The sequence below is a fragment of the Neolamprologus brichardi genome, chromosome 3, assembly GCF_056152115.1.
Source record: "Neolamprologus brichardi isolate AB-2024 chromosome 3, ASM5615211v1, whole genome shotgun sequence".
NCBI classification, from domain to species: domain Eukaryota; kingdom Metazoa; phylum Chordata; class Actinopteri; order Cichliformes; family Cichlidae; genus Neolamprologus; species Neolamprologus brichardi.
In genome coordinates this window covers 2,071,325-2,089,950 of record NC_142106.1, presented here as the reverse complement: position 1 = coordinate 2,089,950, position 18,626 = coordinate 2,071,325, and the positions used below count along the sequence as shown (strand labels likewise).

General features: G+C 42.7%; 1 protein-coding gene across 1 annotated transcript; it reads right to left on the bottom strand.

The window, feature by feature from the left end:
• Positions 1–10,495: 10,495 nt before the first annotated feature.
• LOC148103121 (uncharacterized) lies at positions 10,496–16,851 on the bottom strand. Its single transcript, XM_087838630.1, has 6 exons — positions 16,821–16,851; positions 15,089–15,130; positions 14,742–15,008; positions 12,436–12,675; positions 11,900–12,139; positions 10,496–10,590 (listed from the first exon to the last, which is right to left on the bottom strand). Exons 1-6 carry the CDS (start codon positions 16,849–16,851, stop codon positions 10,496–10,498), a joined length of 915 nt encoding a protein of 304 aa, XP_087694756.1.
• Between the last annotated feature and the right edge of the window lie 1,775 nt (positions 16,852–18,626).

Here is an 18,626-nt window from a genome sequence, read left to right as displayed (position 1 = left end):
CTGGTGGAGAGGCTGAATAAGACCTTGAAATCCATGATTCGTAAGTTCATTCGCGAGGATGAACGCAATTGGGATCGCTGGTTAGACCCTCTGTTGTTTGCAGTGCGGGAGGTGCCCCAGGCCTCCACGGGATTTTCTCCCTTTGAGCTGTTGTACGGCAGAAAGCCGCGGGGGGTGCTCGACCTAATTAAAGAAAACTGGGAGGAGGGTCCGAGCCCTGCGAGAAGTGACATTCAGTACGTGCTGGACCTGCGAGCAAAGCTGCACACACTGGGGAGACTCTCACGGGAGAATCTGCTCCAGGCCCAGCAGCGGCAGCAACGCCTGTACAACAGAGGGGCGAGACTTAGGCAATTTTCACCGGGAGATAAAGTGCTTGTGTTACTTCCTTCTTCCAGCTCTAAATTACTCGCCAAGTGGCAAGGACCCTTCGTGGTCACACGGCGAGTGGGGGACGTTGATTATGAGGTGGTACGGTCGGACAGGGGCGGAGCCACGCAGATTTACCACCTCAACCTCCTCAAAGCCTGGAGGGAGGCGGAGACCGCTTCTCTGGTGAGCCTGGCAAGAGAGAGGGATGAGTTGGGGCCGGAGGCGCCAAAATCCAACGTCCCCGCCTCCCTCCGTTGTAGTGACCATCTCACACAGGCCCAGAGAGCGGATGTTGCCGCATTGCAACAGCGCTTTGCCGACGTGTTCTCCCCCTTGCCCGGCCGTACTTCTCTCATAGTGCACCATTTTGAGACACAGCCCGGCGTGACGGTGCGTTCACGGCCCTACCGGCTGCCGGAACATAAGAGGCAAATTGTTTTCCGGGAATTGAAGGAAATGCTGAGGCTGGGGGTAATAGAAGAATCGCACAGTGCTTGGTGTAGCCCCATCGTTCTTGTGGTGAAGAAGGATGGGTCTATACGGTTCTGTGTCGATTATCGCAGAGTGAATGAGGTGTCACGTTTTGATGCTTATCCCATGCCCCGGGTCGACGAGCTCCTGGACCGGTTGGGCACTGCTCGCTTTTTCACGACACTGGATTTAACCAAGGGCTACTGGCAGATTCCCTTGTCTGCAGAGTCCAAGGAAAAGACGGCCTTCTCCACTCCGTACGGGTTGTACCAATTCGTTGCGCTTCCGTTCGGCTTGTTCGGAGCCCCTGCCACTTTTCAGCGCCTTATGGACCGGGTGCTGCGGCCCCACGCTGCCTATGCTGCCGCCTATTTAGACGACGTCATCATTTATAGTGACACATGGGCGGAGCATGTGCGGCGTGTGGCCGAGGTGCTGGAGTCCCTGAGGCAGGCGGGGCTCACGGCCAACCCGAAGAAGTGTGCGGTTGGACGGAGGGAGGTACAGTATTTGGGGTACCACTTGGGGGGCGGGCAGGTGCGACCTCAAGTGGACAAGACGGCGGCGATCGCATCCTGCCCGCGGCCCAAGACGAAAAAAGAGGTGAGACGGTTTCTGGGGCTGGCCGGCTATTACCGGCGGTTCGTACCAGGGTTCGCGGACTTGACCAGCCCCCTGACTGATCTCACCCGCAAGGGTGCCCTGGATCTGGTCCAGTGGACGGAGCGGTGCCAGGCGGCGTTTGTGCAGGCGAAGCGGGCTCTCTGTGGAGAGCCGCTGCTGTTCACACCTAATTTCTCCCTCCCTTTTTGTCTGCAGACTGACGCCTCGAACAGAGGGCTGGGGGCCGTTTTGTCCCAGCAGGTGGGGGGAGTTGACCGGCCGGTCGTCTACATCAGCCGCAAGCTGACGGACCGCGAGTCGCGATATAGCACCGTGGAGAAGGAGTGCCTGGCGATCCGGTGGGCGGTCGACTCCCTTCGCTACTACCTCCTGGGCCGCCCGTTCACCCTCTGCTCAGACCACGCCCCGCTGCAGTGGCTCCACCGCATGAAGGATGCCAACGCCAGGATCACTCGGTGGTATCTGGCTATGCAGCCCTTTAAATTCAAGGTGATCCATAGGCCGGGTGCACAGATGGTCGTGGCCGATTTCCTCTCCCGCTCGCGGGGGGGGGAGTAGGTTCGGCCGGATGGGCCCCGGCCTCAGTCGGGCGGTGGGGATGTGTGGCGTGGGTGTGGTCTCTGGCCAGCTGCAGAGGAGGGGTGACACAGTGAGCTCCCGGGGCGGCGCAGGGGCGGGGTTGACAGGTGTGCTGAGTCCCGACCTTGATTGTGTGTTTTCTTATGTTGGCAGTGACAGTCGGAGGGGAGCGGACGTGACAGTTGCAGAGAGCGGGAGTGACTGCAAACAAAACCCACGTCTCTGAATAAAAACTTTGTGCTGTCAAAATAAGCGCCCCGCGTGTGTTTATCGGGTCGAACGCCACAATGGTCTTTAGAGCTGCCTACCAATGGGTTGAGGATTGAAGCAAGAAACATTGATCTTTCACCATCTTACAATGCTGTGATTGCAGACATTCCCCAGCTCTCTGTAAATGGCATTTTTTTTAAAAGAAGGCAACATTTTCAACTGTTTTTCGTGTTTTATCATATGTCATTAATTACAAACAAAAAGCTTAAAAGAATTTTAACCTCCTTTTGGTCTGGTATGAAAAATCAATGGGAATAAAAGAACAAAGGCGGGAAAAGATGTTGTGCCATGTGCTTGTGAAGTGGCTGTTTGGTCTCTCTGATGTAGAGGTCTGGGCATTCCTCGCTGCTGTACAGCAAACACCACATTGTTAAGTCTGTGTTTTGGCGTTTTGTCTTTCGGGTGAACCAGTTTTTGTCTGAGCGTGTTGCTGGGTCTGAAGTACACCGGGATGTCATGCTTGGAGAAAACCCTCCTGAGTTTCTCTGATACACCGGCTACATAGGGGATGACAATGTTGTTGCGCCTGTCCTTCTTATCCTCCCTCGCTGGTGTCTGATCTTCTTTTCTGTGCCTCTTTGCTGACTTTAAGAACGCCCATTTAGGATAGCCGCACGTTTTGAGTGCTTCCTTTACATGTGTGTGTTCCTTCTTTTTCCCTTCAGGCTTAGAGGGAACATGTTCTGCCCGGTGGTGTAGAGTCCTAATTACTCCAAGTTTGTGTTCCAGAGGGTGATGGGAGTCAAACAGGAGGTACTGGTCCGTGTGTGTGGGCTTCCGGTGAACTTCGATGTTGAGGTTGCCATTCTCTTCAATGTGCACAGCGCACACCTCTACCTCTACATTGGAAAGACCAAACAGCCACTTCACAAGCGCATGGCACAACACAGAAGAGCCACCTCCACAGGACAAGACTCAGCTTTCCATCTGCATCTTAAGGTCAAAGGTCACTCTTTCGAGGATGCCAATGTTCACATTTTGGACAGAGAGGACAGATGGTTTGAAAGAGGAGTGAAAGAAGCATCTATGTCCACTGTGAGCGACCATCTTTGAACAGAGGCGGTGGTTTACGACACCAACTCTCTGCCATCTATAATCCAGTTTTGAGATCCCTTCCCAGACGCCTTAACGCCCACTCACATCCTGGGCCATCTGACCTCAGGAATTCGCATGATAAGGTGGGGCCAGGTTTCACAATGAACTCACCCGAAACTCTGGCTGATTGGGACCCAAACCCAGTTCCACACCTTGGCTCAGGCGATTAGAGGATCATCAGGGGGTCCTTTTGTCCCTCTGTGGGGGGAAACTCCCACTAGGTTTATATCTGGGACTCTCCACCATTTGACCTTAGAACTGAAGAAGCCTCTCGGATGAAGGTGAAACGTCTTCAAGTAACTTAAAGAAGTCCAGACGCTTTTCTTTGCAAGCTCCTTTGACTACGATGACCTGGATGACTGAGAACCTTCACAGACATAAAATAACTGTACAACAAAATACACAATACACAAAATACACAATATAGAAAATATATAAGAATATATGGTAAATGGTAAATGGCCTGTATTTATATAGCACCCTACTAGTCCCTAAGGACTCCAAAGCGCTTTACATATCCAGTCATCCACCCATTCACACACTGGTGATGGCAAGCTACATTGTAGCCACAGCCACCCTGGGGCGCACTGACAGAGGCGAGATATGAAGAAATATAGAACAATAAGAGCAGCTGTACGAGTAATAAATGGTAATGAAAGAAATGTAATGTCCAGGGTTGTGCAATCCACATATTTAAGTGCCTTGTGAAGTGCAAATATGCTTAGAAGTGATTTATTTATGTGACTTTAAGTGACTGAGCAAGTGATTTGATTAGATGTCCACGCAGTGTAGTTGTGCAGCGGCCACTAGTGTAAACAAATGTCCAGAATGTCCAGTGTGTGTGTAAAAACCATATGTGTGGGTCAGTTCTATGTGGTGCTGTGATTGAGAGACCGTATTGCCTGCGGGAAGAAGCTCCTCCTCAGTCTCTCTGTGTTGGTCTTCAGGGAGCGGAATCGCTTTCCTGACAGAGAGAACAGTCCGTTGTTGGGATGGCTGAGGTCCTTCACGATCTTCCTGGCCTTGGTCCAGCACCGCCTGCTGTAGACTGAGTGCAGGTCAGGGAGCTCTGAGCGGATGGTGCGCTCAGCTGATCGCACGACCCTCTGTAGAGCTTGTCTGTCCTGCAGGGTGCTGTTCCCGAACCAGGTTGTTTCCCGTCAGGATGCTCTCTATGGTGCAGGAGTAAAAGTTCCTGAGCACCTTGGAGGGCAGTCGGAAGAATCTCAAGCGTCTGAGGTGGTAGAGACGCTGTCGGGCCTTTTTCACCACGGTGTTGATGTGATAGGACCATGACAGGTCCTGTGTGATGTGAACACCGAGGTATTTGAAGCTGTCCACTCTCTCCACTGGGCACTCGTTGATGACAGGGGTCTGGTAGTTCCTCTCCTGCTTAGTGCTGAAGTCCACTATCAACTCCTTTGTCTTACTGACGTTTAGAAGGAGGTTGTTCCTCTGGCACCAGTTCTCCAGATTCCTAATCTCCTTCAGGTAGGCCGTCTCGTTGTTGTCAGAGATCAGGCCCACCACGACGGTGTCGTCAGCCAACTTAATGATGGTGGTGGAGCTGGTAGTGGCCACCAGTGTAATCAGTAACTAATTACTGATTACTTCCCCCAAAAAGTAATCCCGTTACTTTACTGATTACTTATTTTCAAAAGTAATTAATTACTTAGTTACTTAGTTACTTTTTAAAAACACGATTTACAACCTGAACAGGTGATAAAGTGATAGATCTTTCAGCCCAATTCTACTTTTTCTACATAATCCATCATACAAAATGTAATCAAATGGAAAAGTCTCTTTTTAAAACTTGTTTTATTAGTTTTAATCTTTTAACTTTATGCATCAAGCAAAAATTTAATTATCTGCAACATTCTCTGACTGGAAGAAATTAGTTTAACATTTAAACCTATTTTCTGCACATTCCAGCACATAAAATATATTTTTTTTGTGTGTGTTTACACTCAGTCTTTCAAATAGATGCAAGTAAAATACAGCAGAAAATAAATAAAGTCAAAGACTTTGCAGAGTCTTTGACTCAGCAAAAGGACCAATGACTAGTTTTTGTCTAGTCATTGTTTCTTAGCAGCTATTTGGCCTGACTCACACAGTCTCCTCTGAACAGCTGATGTAGAGATGTGTCTGCCACTGGAACTCTGTGTGGCATTTATCTGAGCTCTAATCTGAAGTGATGCTAAATTGTGATTTCTGAGGCTGGTGACTCAGATAAATTTATCCTCAGCAGCAGACGTGACTCTTGGTCTTCCATTACTGGGGCGATCCTCATGTGAGCCAGTTTCATCGTAGCACTTGGTGGTTTTTGTGACTGCACTTGGAGACACATTCAAAGTTTTAGTATTTTTCCTAACTGACTGACCTTCAGTTCTTAAAGTAATCATGGACTTTCATTTCTCTTTACTTAGCTGTAAAGAATTCTAACTGTTGTCAAATAGGGCCAGCCTGACTTCTGCACTCACACCTGATGGTCCCAACCCAATTAAGAAGGCAAGAAATTCAACAAATGAACCCTGACAGCCACACCTGTGACGTTAAAATCCTTTCAGGTGACTACATCATGAAACTCATTGAGGGGAGGCCACAGTCAACAAAACAATGAGTGCCGAAAAAGTTGATTCTGTTTAGCTGGACGTAGCGTTTTGTGGGAGAAATGATTTGTCACTCATCCAAGTGACTTCTCCAGTGTCAGCTGACTGCAGTTTTCCCCAATCTTATAAACAGTACATTTGCATAATGACTAAAACCAGCCCACTAAAGGAAACATTGGGTTTGAGGTCAGACAATTTGCACATTAATGATCAAGGAACTGACCTCACATGTGTTTTTTGATCAGAGTGGTTCTCTCTTTGGTTTTGTAGAGTTATTTTCCTCAGACATACTTTTGTTAGGATCTGACACTGTACAAATGAAATGCAGGACATAGCTTATGTGTGTCTGTACAACTTGTTTCTACTTTCTTCAGTCTACGAGCTTCAGACAGTGGAGGTGACACCGGGGGTGAAGCGTGTTATGCTTCCCTTCAAAACCACAGCTGAGCTGCTTGAGGACGTCAGAGTGGAGTGGAGACGTTCAGACCTTGAAGATGTGAAGGTCCTTGTTTATGAGAACAGCCAAAACAAGCATGAAGAGCAACACCAGGGCTACAAAGGCCGCACTAGATGAATGAAGAGCTACTGAGAACCGGAGACCTCAGTCTGACCCTGAATTACCCTCAACTTACTGACAGTGGAGTCTACACCTGCACCGTCTACAAAAACGATGGAGCCATCCTGAAACAGAAAGTAGTGATACTCACTATCAGAGGTCAGTAAACTTATCTGAGGTCAGTAAATGTATAACTTGTGTCTGTATTTACAGCTCATGTTGTATTTTATCAGACTACAAGGTGGAAATAGTTGAAGTAAAAAAGGGGAAGAAGTCTGTGCTGCTGCCCTTTAAAACCACTCTTGATCTACCCGATGATGTCACAATCGAGTGGAGACGTGGTGATTCCAAGGTCACAGTCCACACCTATCAGCACGGCCAAAACCTGCTAGAAGAACAGGGACAGGATTACAGAGGTCGCACAGAGATGAATGAAGAGCCACTGAGGACTGGAGACCTCAGTCTGACCATGATAGACCCCCAAAACACCCACAGTGGTTTCTACATGTGCACAGTCTCCCAGGGTGAAGACATCCTTAGACAGAAAGGAGTGATGCTTACTTTCAGAGGTCAGTAAATGCATCACAGAGGTCAGTAAATGCAGCTTCCTCCACCTTCTACTACTTTAGTGGAGGAACTGCTGTGAAAACAGTAAGCGTCCATTTATGTTGAGTGTTAGATGGGTCAGAAAGAGATTCACATAATACACCTATTCTGAAACTATAACTATATATATATATATATATATAGTTAGTTATATATATATATATATAACTAACTATATATATATATATATATATATATATATATAGTTAGTTATATATATATATATATATATATATATATATAACAATATTCAAACATTATCTATTAGTGTTATTTTTGTGTTGAAATGAGGAAAGGTTCTCATAGATTTCTTCAATTTCACTGGTTGATTCCAGTGATTCAAATATTCTTGATGAATCACACCCGAGGTTAAAGACACATTAAGAACCACGTGATGTGTGTAACCACTCTGCTATTTTAAATTTGTTTTATGTCTCATGCTTTTATGATTGTGTAAACTGATTGTTTTTATCTTGCTTTTTATTATTCTGCTGTGTACAGTGTCTTTGAGTGTTCTGTGCTTTCAAATAAAATGTATTATTATTATTAAGTTAACTGAGACTTTGAATCACAGTTGTCTGTTTCCTCTGCAGGAAAACATGGTGCAAGCTTTACAGAGCTGTTTCAAGGTTTCCAAAAGAAGAGACAATCCATAATTGATGGACCTTCTTCCTCTGTGTAAAGTTATCTTCCTCCCTCTTTCTCTTTGTCATGTGTTGCAAAGTTGACGTGAAATGTAAAGACTAAAGCTGGATCATTTAAAATGTAGTCTTAACGCATCAGCGCACATCCTGCAGGTTTAAATCCAATAATTGGTAAAGCCTCGACTTACATCAGAACTGAACACTGAAAGCATTGCTCATCTATCTTTCAATCCCCTTTTATTGATCAAGTTTGTCTTATTTCTATTATATATCGAAATTGAATCAAGTGAATCATTATCTGATTGTCATGTTAAACTGGAAATAGCAATGTTACAGATGTCGATCATTTGGTTGCCCTGACCGTCTGTTTTGTATTCCCTTTACCAGGATTTATGAATCTATTCCTCTCACAGCTAATGAAACAACTTGATGTTAAATTGAGGAGAGCTGGCAGGTAAGTCATCGTCCACAGCCGTTCCTCTCAGAAATGTTTGATTCAAATTACATGCAGATCTGGGTTTGGTTCGTTGTGTATGTCCGACTGATTGTTCTCTCTCACATTTGGAACAGGATGATCCTCATCTGATCGTCTCATCTGTTCATCTTCTGTCTTCCAGAGTACCACAAGATCTACATCAGGGCAACTTAGTTTTCCCTGAATATTCTTCTTTGGTTCCACTTTTAGAAAACATAATTTTCTCCTGCGACATCATGGATATTGTTTTTGTCTCAAGCGGTTCCAATGACCCACTTGAGACCACTTGATGTACCCTTCATGTCCCTTTGGAGCTAAATTCAAATTCAAATTCAAATTCAAATTTTTATTTGTCACATACACAGTCATACACAGTATGATATGCAGTGAAATGCTTGGACAACTACTCGTGGCCTAAAGAAAAAAAGAAAAGGCTATGAATAAGACAGGAGGTAAGGCTAGTTTTCCAGCTTGTAAAAACAAATGAACATGTGTCGACCGTCAGTGTGTTGCTCACAGACTGCAACATGTTCCAGTGTAAGGGGAGTTCATTGATCAAGTCTGCACCTGGAGGAAAGGTGTCTCCTGTTTCTTTACACTATGACATGAAAGAGCCATATTTTTTATTATTTTTAAAACGGTGTTACTGTGTGTGATTGTAATCATTTGTGAAGCAGTTTAAAGTAACTGTTGACTTTGTTGTATACATCAGAGGAACTCTGTCAGTATTTAATATTTTCATTTATTTTCATGAATTTATTTTATGAAAAAGCAAGCTTTTGGTCTTCCATCCAGTCCATGTGCTCGGACACGGGCCCCGCCCACTGGCCACCCTGCAGAGCATGAGTCTGATTTCTACTTCCATCTTTCTCCACATTCACAGTTCCAGCTCGTGTTTGTACTGCAGGTTATCAGACATGACTATTAATGCTGAAGCAAAGAAGAAGTGACACTGACCGATAGTGAAACTGAGACACTGACCAGAGAAGTGGATAAGAGGGAACAAGCTTTATTTACTGATCTCAGTTCAGGATTCTGCTCAGACGAGACACAAAAACACAAACCAACTGTTAAAAAAAAACACCAAAGATCAGGTGACATTTGTTTGCAAAGCACTTTATAAATAGTATTCTGTGTATAATAGTTTAAATGTATGTTTTAAGTTGAAAATGTAGTGTATGAATGAAATATGAAATAAGAAAACTTACATATGGTTTATCTGTGACCCCTGAGTTGGGTTTCTAGACACTGGAAACCAAACCAGTACTGTGCCATAATGACTCATGAACAAGCCAAACCTCTGCCAAGTGGTGATTTCTACTGTCAGGCGAGTTTTCGTCTGTATCACATCTACTGTCTTTTCACAAACTACTTTGTACTTTGTTTGATTTATACATGAAGTTTTGCTGTTAATGGTTTTATAAGAACTAGCTGGTGGGTTGCTAACAGATCCATGTCATAAAACACAATTACCAAATAATAACCAGCAAACTGTCAGGACGTTGACTCAAACAGTTTATCAGTTCATCATTTTATATTAATGATAAATGTTCAGAATATTTTTATTTTTGATATACATCCATGATTTATGTTTCAGCCATAAATGGTTTTATATTCATATAAACATGACTGATGAATGTGTAGCTCAGTAAAGTTCCATTAAATCTGTCCACACTGTTGTGGGTTGTTTTGATTAGTTAATTCTGCTTATCAGGATTTTTAAAATGTGTTTTTATTTGATTGCATTTTTCGGTCATATGAAACTATAATTTCACGTGTCTGTAAAGTGTCTCTGTGCTTTTTAAAGAAGACATGGACGGTGTTGCTCATGTTCTTATGTTATACTCATAAAATGTTGCTGCATAAAGCAGAAAGGCCCACTCCATTTTTTCTATTGTTTCATACATATTTATTTTATTAATATTGTGGATGTGGGAAATATATCTTTATTTATAGCTTTTAATGACAGACATAAAGTACATATAACAAGTTATTAACAGCCTTAGTGAGGCTCTGATGAAACAGCTTCAGGGGCTTCACAGGAAGTGAACAAGAGGAAACCAGAATTACGTTTTCCTTCTAATAAACAAAAAGCTGAGGCTTCCGATGAGATGGTCGCTCTCTCTGATCATGTATCATAAAGTTGCATCAGAATTTAAGAAGATTGACATGTTTCAGGAAACGTTAATTTGGATCACTCAGAGAAGTCATGCTTAGTGGTGACATCAACAGCCTCCTCATTATGCCCACCCTGGGGGGTCATCTCCATGGAAACAACAACTCTGTTTCCTGTGGACAGAGTAAAAACATCAGTGACCAGTACAATGAAACACGTCTAACATAAGTAGTGTGCCTTTAGGTTTCCTGGATTCGCTTCATTTAGCACTCACACAAAGATGTTTATTTATCTAGATATAAGTATGAAGAAAGTGTGAAGACGTTTTACTTCCTTTGCCTACCGATTGATCATCAGTGGATCCAGATGCAGACACACTAATTAAAAAACAGCTTTTATTAGACACATGAATGATGGGTAAACAGGAGAGTATATTAACAGAGACTCAAACAGAAGACAAGTGAAAACTGTTGCTGTACATACACACAGTCACAATCAGGACGAATCAGGAAACACCAGAAAACAACAACAGCTGAAACTAATCAGGGACACTGAGATAAGGGAAGCAAAACTAAATCAAGAACAGAAAAGATTAAAAAAAGCAACAACAAAAGTACAGTGACATAGACACACCAAACACGAAGTAAAAGCTGAAAAACAAGAAAGTGAAAATGAACTACAACTCTAACCACGATAATTTTACTTCTGAAAGGTTCCAAACGTAAGAAGCATGAAGACTAAACTGAGAAAATAATCCAGGAACTACTCCTACACCAGTAATAATAATTATGATAATGTAAACTCAAAACACCATGAACACAGGTATCTAAACTGTCACGGTCCCCGTGTCTCTCTGGTTGGCTCACGCTGGCTACAGGTTTTGTTGTTGTTGTTCGTTTTTTCTTTGTCTCTCCTCCTCCTCTCTGCCTGGGTGGAGCTCGTTACGGGCTCTCGCTCTTGGCCCACGCACCTGTGTGATTGTGTCCACCTGCTGTTGATCTGGCTGATTTCCCCAGCTGCTATTTAAGGCAGTGGCACAGAGCAGCTCACCGCTGGAACGTTGAACCTCCTGAGTTCGTGTTCTCGGCATTATCAAAAGAATCCCCTGTATGTATTTTGCTGTGGAACTAACTTTAACTCTTGTGTGTAGATATCCCTCCTCTGGACCAAATCATGGGACCTGCCCAGGTGTGGCAGCGTGTGTGGAGTTTTGGAGCGAGTGCGGCTGAAGAGGAAGCGTGTGTGTGGATTCCCCCCTCCCCTTCTCTCCCTGGAGCCCTGGACCCCACTCCCACCTCACTGTACATATATATAGCACTGAGGTGAACACTGTTGTAAATAAATCTCCTTTTGTTCTCAAAGAAAGAACTGTCTGCGCGTGAGTCCGTCCAGTAGCCATGACATAAACTCAATGAAGCAAAACTAAAAACAATGAAACACATCACCTTGCTCACAGTGATGCACCTGTGTGCAGATATCTACCTGAGCGTGTGGCGGAGATCCGGTCCAGGTAAATAGACAGCAGCAGACCGGTTGTGATGAAGTATGGACAGAAGACCAGCAGGTGGAAGAGAAGTCTGAACACAGACAGAGAGGAAGGAGGAGGTTGAGGAGCAAGTGAGGAAGAGCTGGTTGGATGAGAAGAAGAGGGAAGAGAGGAGCTGGAGCGCATGGTTTCAAGATGAGGAGGAGCCACAGAAGATCTGAAAGCAGTTATAGGATCTGTAGGAGGAGAGGTGAGGGAGTGATTTCAGTTCATTAAATCGTATTGTCACTCAAAGTAAAATGACTTGGTCCAAACTTGGCACCGCACGCTCAGAAACACTGCTAATGATTTCAAACTGATGGTTGTTGTTAGGGAAATGTCTTAAATTATGATTCAACTCTTCCTCAGTTCTTCGTGACAACACCTCATGATGCTTTCCATCAAGGTCAAGGAAAGTGTTTAGGAAGATGTTAAACAGGTGACTTTTGTACTATATAACCACAATGACATGAAATGATGTCAGTGTACCGACCTCTGATCTTCAGGAAGCTTTTAGGAGATGGTCCAGCCAGATCAGTAGCACACCAGTATACCCCCTCATTAGACTGCTGCACATTGGAGATGGTGTGCTCTTTATATCCAGATCCAAGAAGACGTCCACTGAAGAAGAAGTAAGCTGCCACCATGTCACCATTGCTTTGTCTGCAACGCAGAGTGACATCACTTCCTGTTATCACAGGAAGTGCAGGGATCTCCAGGATCACTCCTTTTTCTGTATAAGAGACAAAACGATTCATAAAGAGAGACAGAGTTACACTAACAGAGCAGTCAGAAGCTAAAGCTTCAGCAGGGGTCATCAGTCACCTGTGACTTTGGAGTCAGTCAGACAGTACAGCCACTTTGGTTTTTGGCGTTATTTTTGTGCCACTATTCTGAGTGCATGTAAAAAAAAATTGCAGGTGCAAATGTTGCATTTTGGGGAGAAATGTATTTTGAGCGAAGAAAAGATAAATTTGAGTGAACAAAAGTCATTGCTGCGTGCAAAAACTGTATTTCAGTGTTTGCTATTATCCACACACACACACAACAGCAGCCCCTCTCACTCAGTTTTTGCATTTGCTCTTGCTCACATTGTGTTACTCGCGCTCTCAACATTTCTGCCCGTGCGCGCTCAACTCTTTCTGTACACTGTTGTATTTGTGCTACAAAACCAGCCAATCACAGACTTGGATGCAAAAAAAATCTGATTGGCTGTTTTGTTTTCCAGTCAGCTTGAAATGATGAAATTCAATATCCCCGAATCCATTTTGTCCAAAACTGAAACAAGGCAGTGGCGGAGTTTGAAATATTTGAAATACAAAATCTATTTAGTTTTGAGTCTCTTTAGTAAATCCAGCAGTGTTAAATGTCAAATAGAGGTTTTGTGCCACTACGGTGAATATGGACCTCTTTCTTCCTCCTTTAATATTCCAACATTTGTAACAATGGGATAGATTTCACTGGCTCTTCTAGTTTATGTGACTTGAATACATTAACAGGGGAAGAACATGTATGTAAGATATAAACTACAACCTTTCATTGATCTCTATGACATTTCTATTATACTCAAGGAAAAGAGGTTGAATAAGAAAAAAGATCACTTCCTTCACAATCAGATCCAATTTTATTATCATCTTTATAGAAATAAAAGTTACGTGAGAACCAGCTGAACAACAGAGACACAAACGGAGTGAAACAGAGACAAACCTCCACCAACACGCAGATCCATACAGATACAGCTGGAACATCTGTACTAGGTATGTGTTGGTCTCGAACAAAATGGCTCTTAGAGTCGGGTCTTTGACATGAACAACGCGAGCCGGCTCCTTATCGCGAGCCGTGGGGTTTTTTTTCCTTTCTCTCTCTCTCTCTCGCACTTTTTTTCCGCTTCACTCCGCACGCGAGTCTTGTGCTTTACGCTGGGAAGAGGGGGGAGGGGCGGTAGTTACACTCAGTAGCACAGGAGAGAGAGAGAGAGAAAGAGAGGCAGGGACAACAACGTCACATTAGAAAGGTATAGTAATCATCCACAACTATTATGAGTTGCAGATGATAAAGGATTCAGAAAGTTTATTCATGCAGGTCCATATGACAGAGAATGTGCATCTTCTTTTTGTTTTCATATTTTAATTTATATTTAATTGTGTTGTGGTTTGCAGTGTTTTGTGTTGTTTCACTTTAAATTTGTTTAAAAGGAAAAAGCTGAAAATTTAAATAGTTAAAAGTTGAAATGTGAATAGTTGGTTTTTGTATTATATGATTTATTTATTACATTTTATGTGGAGTGAATAAATAAAAGTATATTTACGGTGGCCACTAGGACAAAACACGTACAAAAGACAACAGAAGTGCTCCAGGATGGTAGGGGGCAGTGTTGAGCTTTTGTCACCTCGTGGCTACACAAGCCAGCAAGTACCAACGACCGGATTTGGTGTGTGGTAGTAACAGGTAAATGAAAAATTTTTTAGAATTATTTGAATATATATGAGTGGTTGTGTATAAATACACAAACAATACACACATGCTTTCATGCTTTCAATTGTGTAATTTAAGTGATCTAGGTAACTCTGTTTTGGAAGTTCAGTTCATGCTAGAAATGTGTTTTGGAGTTTGTACGTGCTTTGTCTGTAGGGGCCACCGCATATATTTATATATAAATAATACCACTTTTTTTTACATTAGTAATTATTTTTGTACATAATTTTATTTTGTTGTTAATACTAAATTAATTAAAGCAACAAAACAACCTGAAGAGCCGGTTCTCTAAAAAGAGCCAGAAATCCCATCACTAATCTGTACCTGAAACAGTGATGTTAACTTCATCGCTACGCTGTCCAGATGAGTTTTCACAGAAGTAAGCTCCATCAGAGGGGCTGCACAAATTGAGATTACATTGAGAATCATCAAGATCAAAGCCTGCAGCTGCTCCACAGTCCTCAGTGAGTCCTCCTCTGCTCCTCTTCACTGTCCATCCATCAGCTGTCTGTTTATCGTCAACACAATGCAGAGACACTTGACCACAATTACTGAAGAACTGCTTTGAGTCTGGTTTAGCATGCAGAGAGACTGGAGGACAGACAGACAGAGCAAATGTATTTGTGTTCTTGTTGGAGTCTCACTGATTGTTTTCACTTCCATCAACTCACCTGCAGAAACAGTCAGTGCAGACAGCAGCAGCACACACACACCTGCAACAGGTGAAGGGTCCACAGAGTTAAAAGTCTTTAAACTCCTTCTTATTGTCCTCAGAGAAAAAAAAACTGCTACAGCTCTTTTTCTAGGAGATATTCAACTCAGTTCAATTTAGTTTTATTTATACAGCGCAAAATCATAACAACTGTCGCCCCAAGGCGCTTTATATTGTAAGGTAGACCCTACAATAATACATACAGAGATTGTTGGGTTTCAACAATCATATGACCCGCTATGAGCAAGCACTTTGGTGACAGTGGGAAGAAAAAACTCCCTTTTAACAGGAAGAAACCTCCAGCAGAGCCAGGCTCAGGGAGGGGCGGGGCCATCTGCTGTGATATCCACGCTTGATGTCTTAGATGGCAATATTTAAAAGCATGATCTAATCTGGGCATGCCTGGATAAAGTTAGCCCAACCAAGTCACCAGCCTGTAAACTGTTAGCAGCACTTTACAAAAATCTGCTGGGTTACCAAAGCTCAACCATCTGTGCAGCACTTCATGTATCAGGCCTTTTGGGATAATCAGAGGAAGTCATTCCTCACTAAAGGCACCTGAACAGCTTTTAAATCGTGACAAGCTAAATCCTAAATCTCAAGTTTGATTGACTTCAGAAAGAATAATGAGTTTGTTTCCAGCTTACAGGGCCAGAGTTCCTCCTTTACTGATTTTTAATCCCTCAGCACTTCTCATCAGTGATTGGGAGATACAAACCTTTCCACATTGAAGATTTCTTCAGTCACATACCTCAGCACAATCACACAGTGGCTTACAGATGCTAATTCTGCTGTCTAATTAGCTTTCACAGCTAAAAAGATGCTGTCTGCAATATTTCCCCTATAATTGAGCAATTCATTTTGAGCAGTTTTGGAGGTTTGCTTGGTAGCCTGAGTCCTTAAAAGAATAGCAGCTAACTGGCTGCCCAAAACAGAGAGCTGGTTCTGGGTTTTTAAAATTTAGCCCATTTAGCTCATTCATATCCTTTCCTTTAAACTGTCAGGTGCCGTTGCTGAACTCGGACCAAATTTTAAACAATCTGTTTTAAGATAATTATCCATCTTCCTGAAACCCAGAAGAAAAAAATATGGTCCCGGGTCAGTTTAAGCAGTGTTTTTGAGTTTGGGACTTCAGCTCCCAAGTCATCTTGTGTTTCATTCTGTAATCACAGATATTCTGAAGATAATTTAGTTTTAATGCTCCTGCCAGAGAGGAGTTTCCTCCCTCTGTTTTGTGTACTTAAATTATTATTTTTTCCATTCTTTCTAAACGTTGATATTACTTGTTATTGTTTGGAAGAATCAGAGAACTATGTGTTTAGTGTTTGTGTTTGATGTTAAAAACAGCATGACGTATTTAACATGAACCATCGGCATGGTCGAAACTGAACTGATAAAGACAGGAGACGTACAGTTTAATACACTTTTATCATGTATATTAATTGTACAAAACGGGATAAAAGATGAAGCACATGTCCCTTTCTACTTTCTTAATTTAATTTATTTTTCTCATTTCTGCTGCAGCTGTCTCTACTTCACACCTATCTACAAAAAACAAGCTGACTTCCTGTTTTTACCTCCTGTAGCACCAAGGAAACTCAGCATTCACAGAGTATCTGTTCTTTAGCTGGACTCGCTTTGATCTCTGTGGGAGCTGAAATTATTAAGTGTAGGAGTTCTGTGTGACTCACCAAAGAGCAGTGTGACGGCTGTAGTCTTCATGTTGTCTTGATGATGACTGAAGATTAAAGTGTGCAACAGAATCTCACTTCAGCTCTTACCACATTAAAGACAGAAGCCTCAGAATGAAAGCTCTTTGCTAACCCTCCCTTCCCTGTTAATGCCCCTCCTGGCCCCTGGCAAAACTTTGCTAGACCCGCCCCTGCACAGTTACCAGCTGTTAGCTACATAAAAAAGGATCCTGGTGTTATCTGTCTCTCAGAAACAGTTCATAACTTCAACGCATTCATGTCACCTAAAAGGTAAACCTGTTTCTCCATCACAGCTCTGATGATTCAGTAAGGACATCTCCTGGTTCCATCTTCATGTTTCCCTCTGACCAAATAACCAACCCGATATCATGACAATTAGACAATTAGAAAGTAATATTAAATAAACTCTAACAACAGCTGATCAAGCTTAAACATGCTGCTGTTGTTCATCCGCTGGTTTCCCTTTTTAGCGCAAATTTAGTGCAAACTGATTCAGTTTTTTAGAGCACAGTTGGCAACTCTACTAACTATTCCAACTAACTAAACATTCTTCACTAAACTTCTCTTTTGACAGAATTCTCTTAAGAGACCATCCAAACTCTGCAGCTTGCTTAGAGAAACAGCAGCTATGCTTTTTAGACGAACCACAAGGCCAGACCACATCCTACCATTTCTTGTCATCATGCAGGTTTCCAGCCAACCCCAGCCTCGGATGCTATGCAATACTGGTTGTTCACAAAAACAATACATGAAGCTGGACCTTATACAGTTCAGACACTGCTTTGTTCCTGTTTACAACCACTTTGAATCAGTACTCAATACCACACTGTCCTTGGATGCTTTTACATGTATATGGCAAGGTTCAGGTTCAGTTTCCTCAAATGTCACATCAGGCTTGTTTTAGGATTTTGTGTCACAGATGACATACTGATTCAATTTAAGTGTAATTATCAATTTATTTGAAGCATTGTTGACAACTGTATAGTTTAAGCATACTGAAAGGGAATTGTGAGAACAGAGTTTGGCTGTAATCATTATGTTAAGTTATTGTAAGCTTGAAACACTCACACAAACTATGATAAATAAACTAGTGTAGGAAATTATGAGTACCTGTAAACGATGTGAGGCTCTGTGTTGGATGATTGTCGTACAGTTCTCAGTGTCATTACTATGTTTCTGTCATTTCTGTGAACATGAAATATGTCAGGGGTATACATCCAGCCGTGTCAGCTGACAGGATGTCAGAGCAGTGTTTGCTCTGCTTCAGAAGGTCAGCAGTCTTCACAGGAAGCTGATTCTAGTCAGGTGTAAAGTTTCCATTACTGTCTTAACAGCTACATGATGATCTCCTTTGGTCTTACAGCAGAGGAGAAATGATCGGAATAACCTGTTCCAGTCACACTGCAGCTTTGAGGGTGGATGCTGATGAGTGAGAGGAACACTGGTGGAGTCTGAGATCCACAACTTTATCGTTATTATTATATTATTTTCAGTGTTGGGCAAGTTACTTTGAAAACGTAATTAAAATATAGTTACTAGTTACTTCTTCAAAAAAGTAACTGAGTTAGTAACTGAGTTATAATATTCTAAAAGTAATTAATTAACTATTCCATTACTTAAAAAAAAAATGTTTTACCCTCTGGGGTCCAGGGTATAATTGGCCATTTTTAACTACTTTTGATGTTTCCTCCACATTTCACCTTTAAAAACTATTTACTTTGCTTTGTTTGGCATCATTCGTTTCAGCACAACCTCATGTGTCTGAATTTACAGTTATGTTTCCAT

Bases quoted from the DNA above. Each gene is read 5' to 3' on its own strand.
- LOC148103121 (XM_087838630.1), bottom strand. From the start codon at position 16,851: ATGAAGACTACAGCCGTCACACTGCTCTTTG. The intron at 15,131-16,820 runs GTGAGTCACACA...CACCTGTTGCAG, and splicing joins AGCCGTCACACTGCTCTTTG to GTGTGTGTGTGCTGCTGCTG. The intron at 15,009-15,088 runs GTGAGTTGATGG...TCTGTCCTCCAG, and splicing joins TGCACTGACTGTTTCTGCAG to TCTCTCTGCATGCTAAACCA.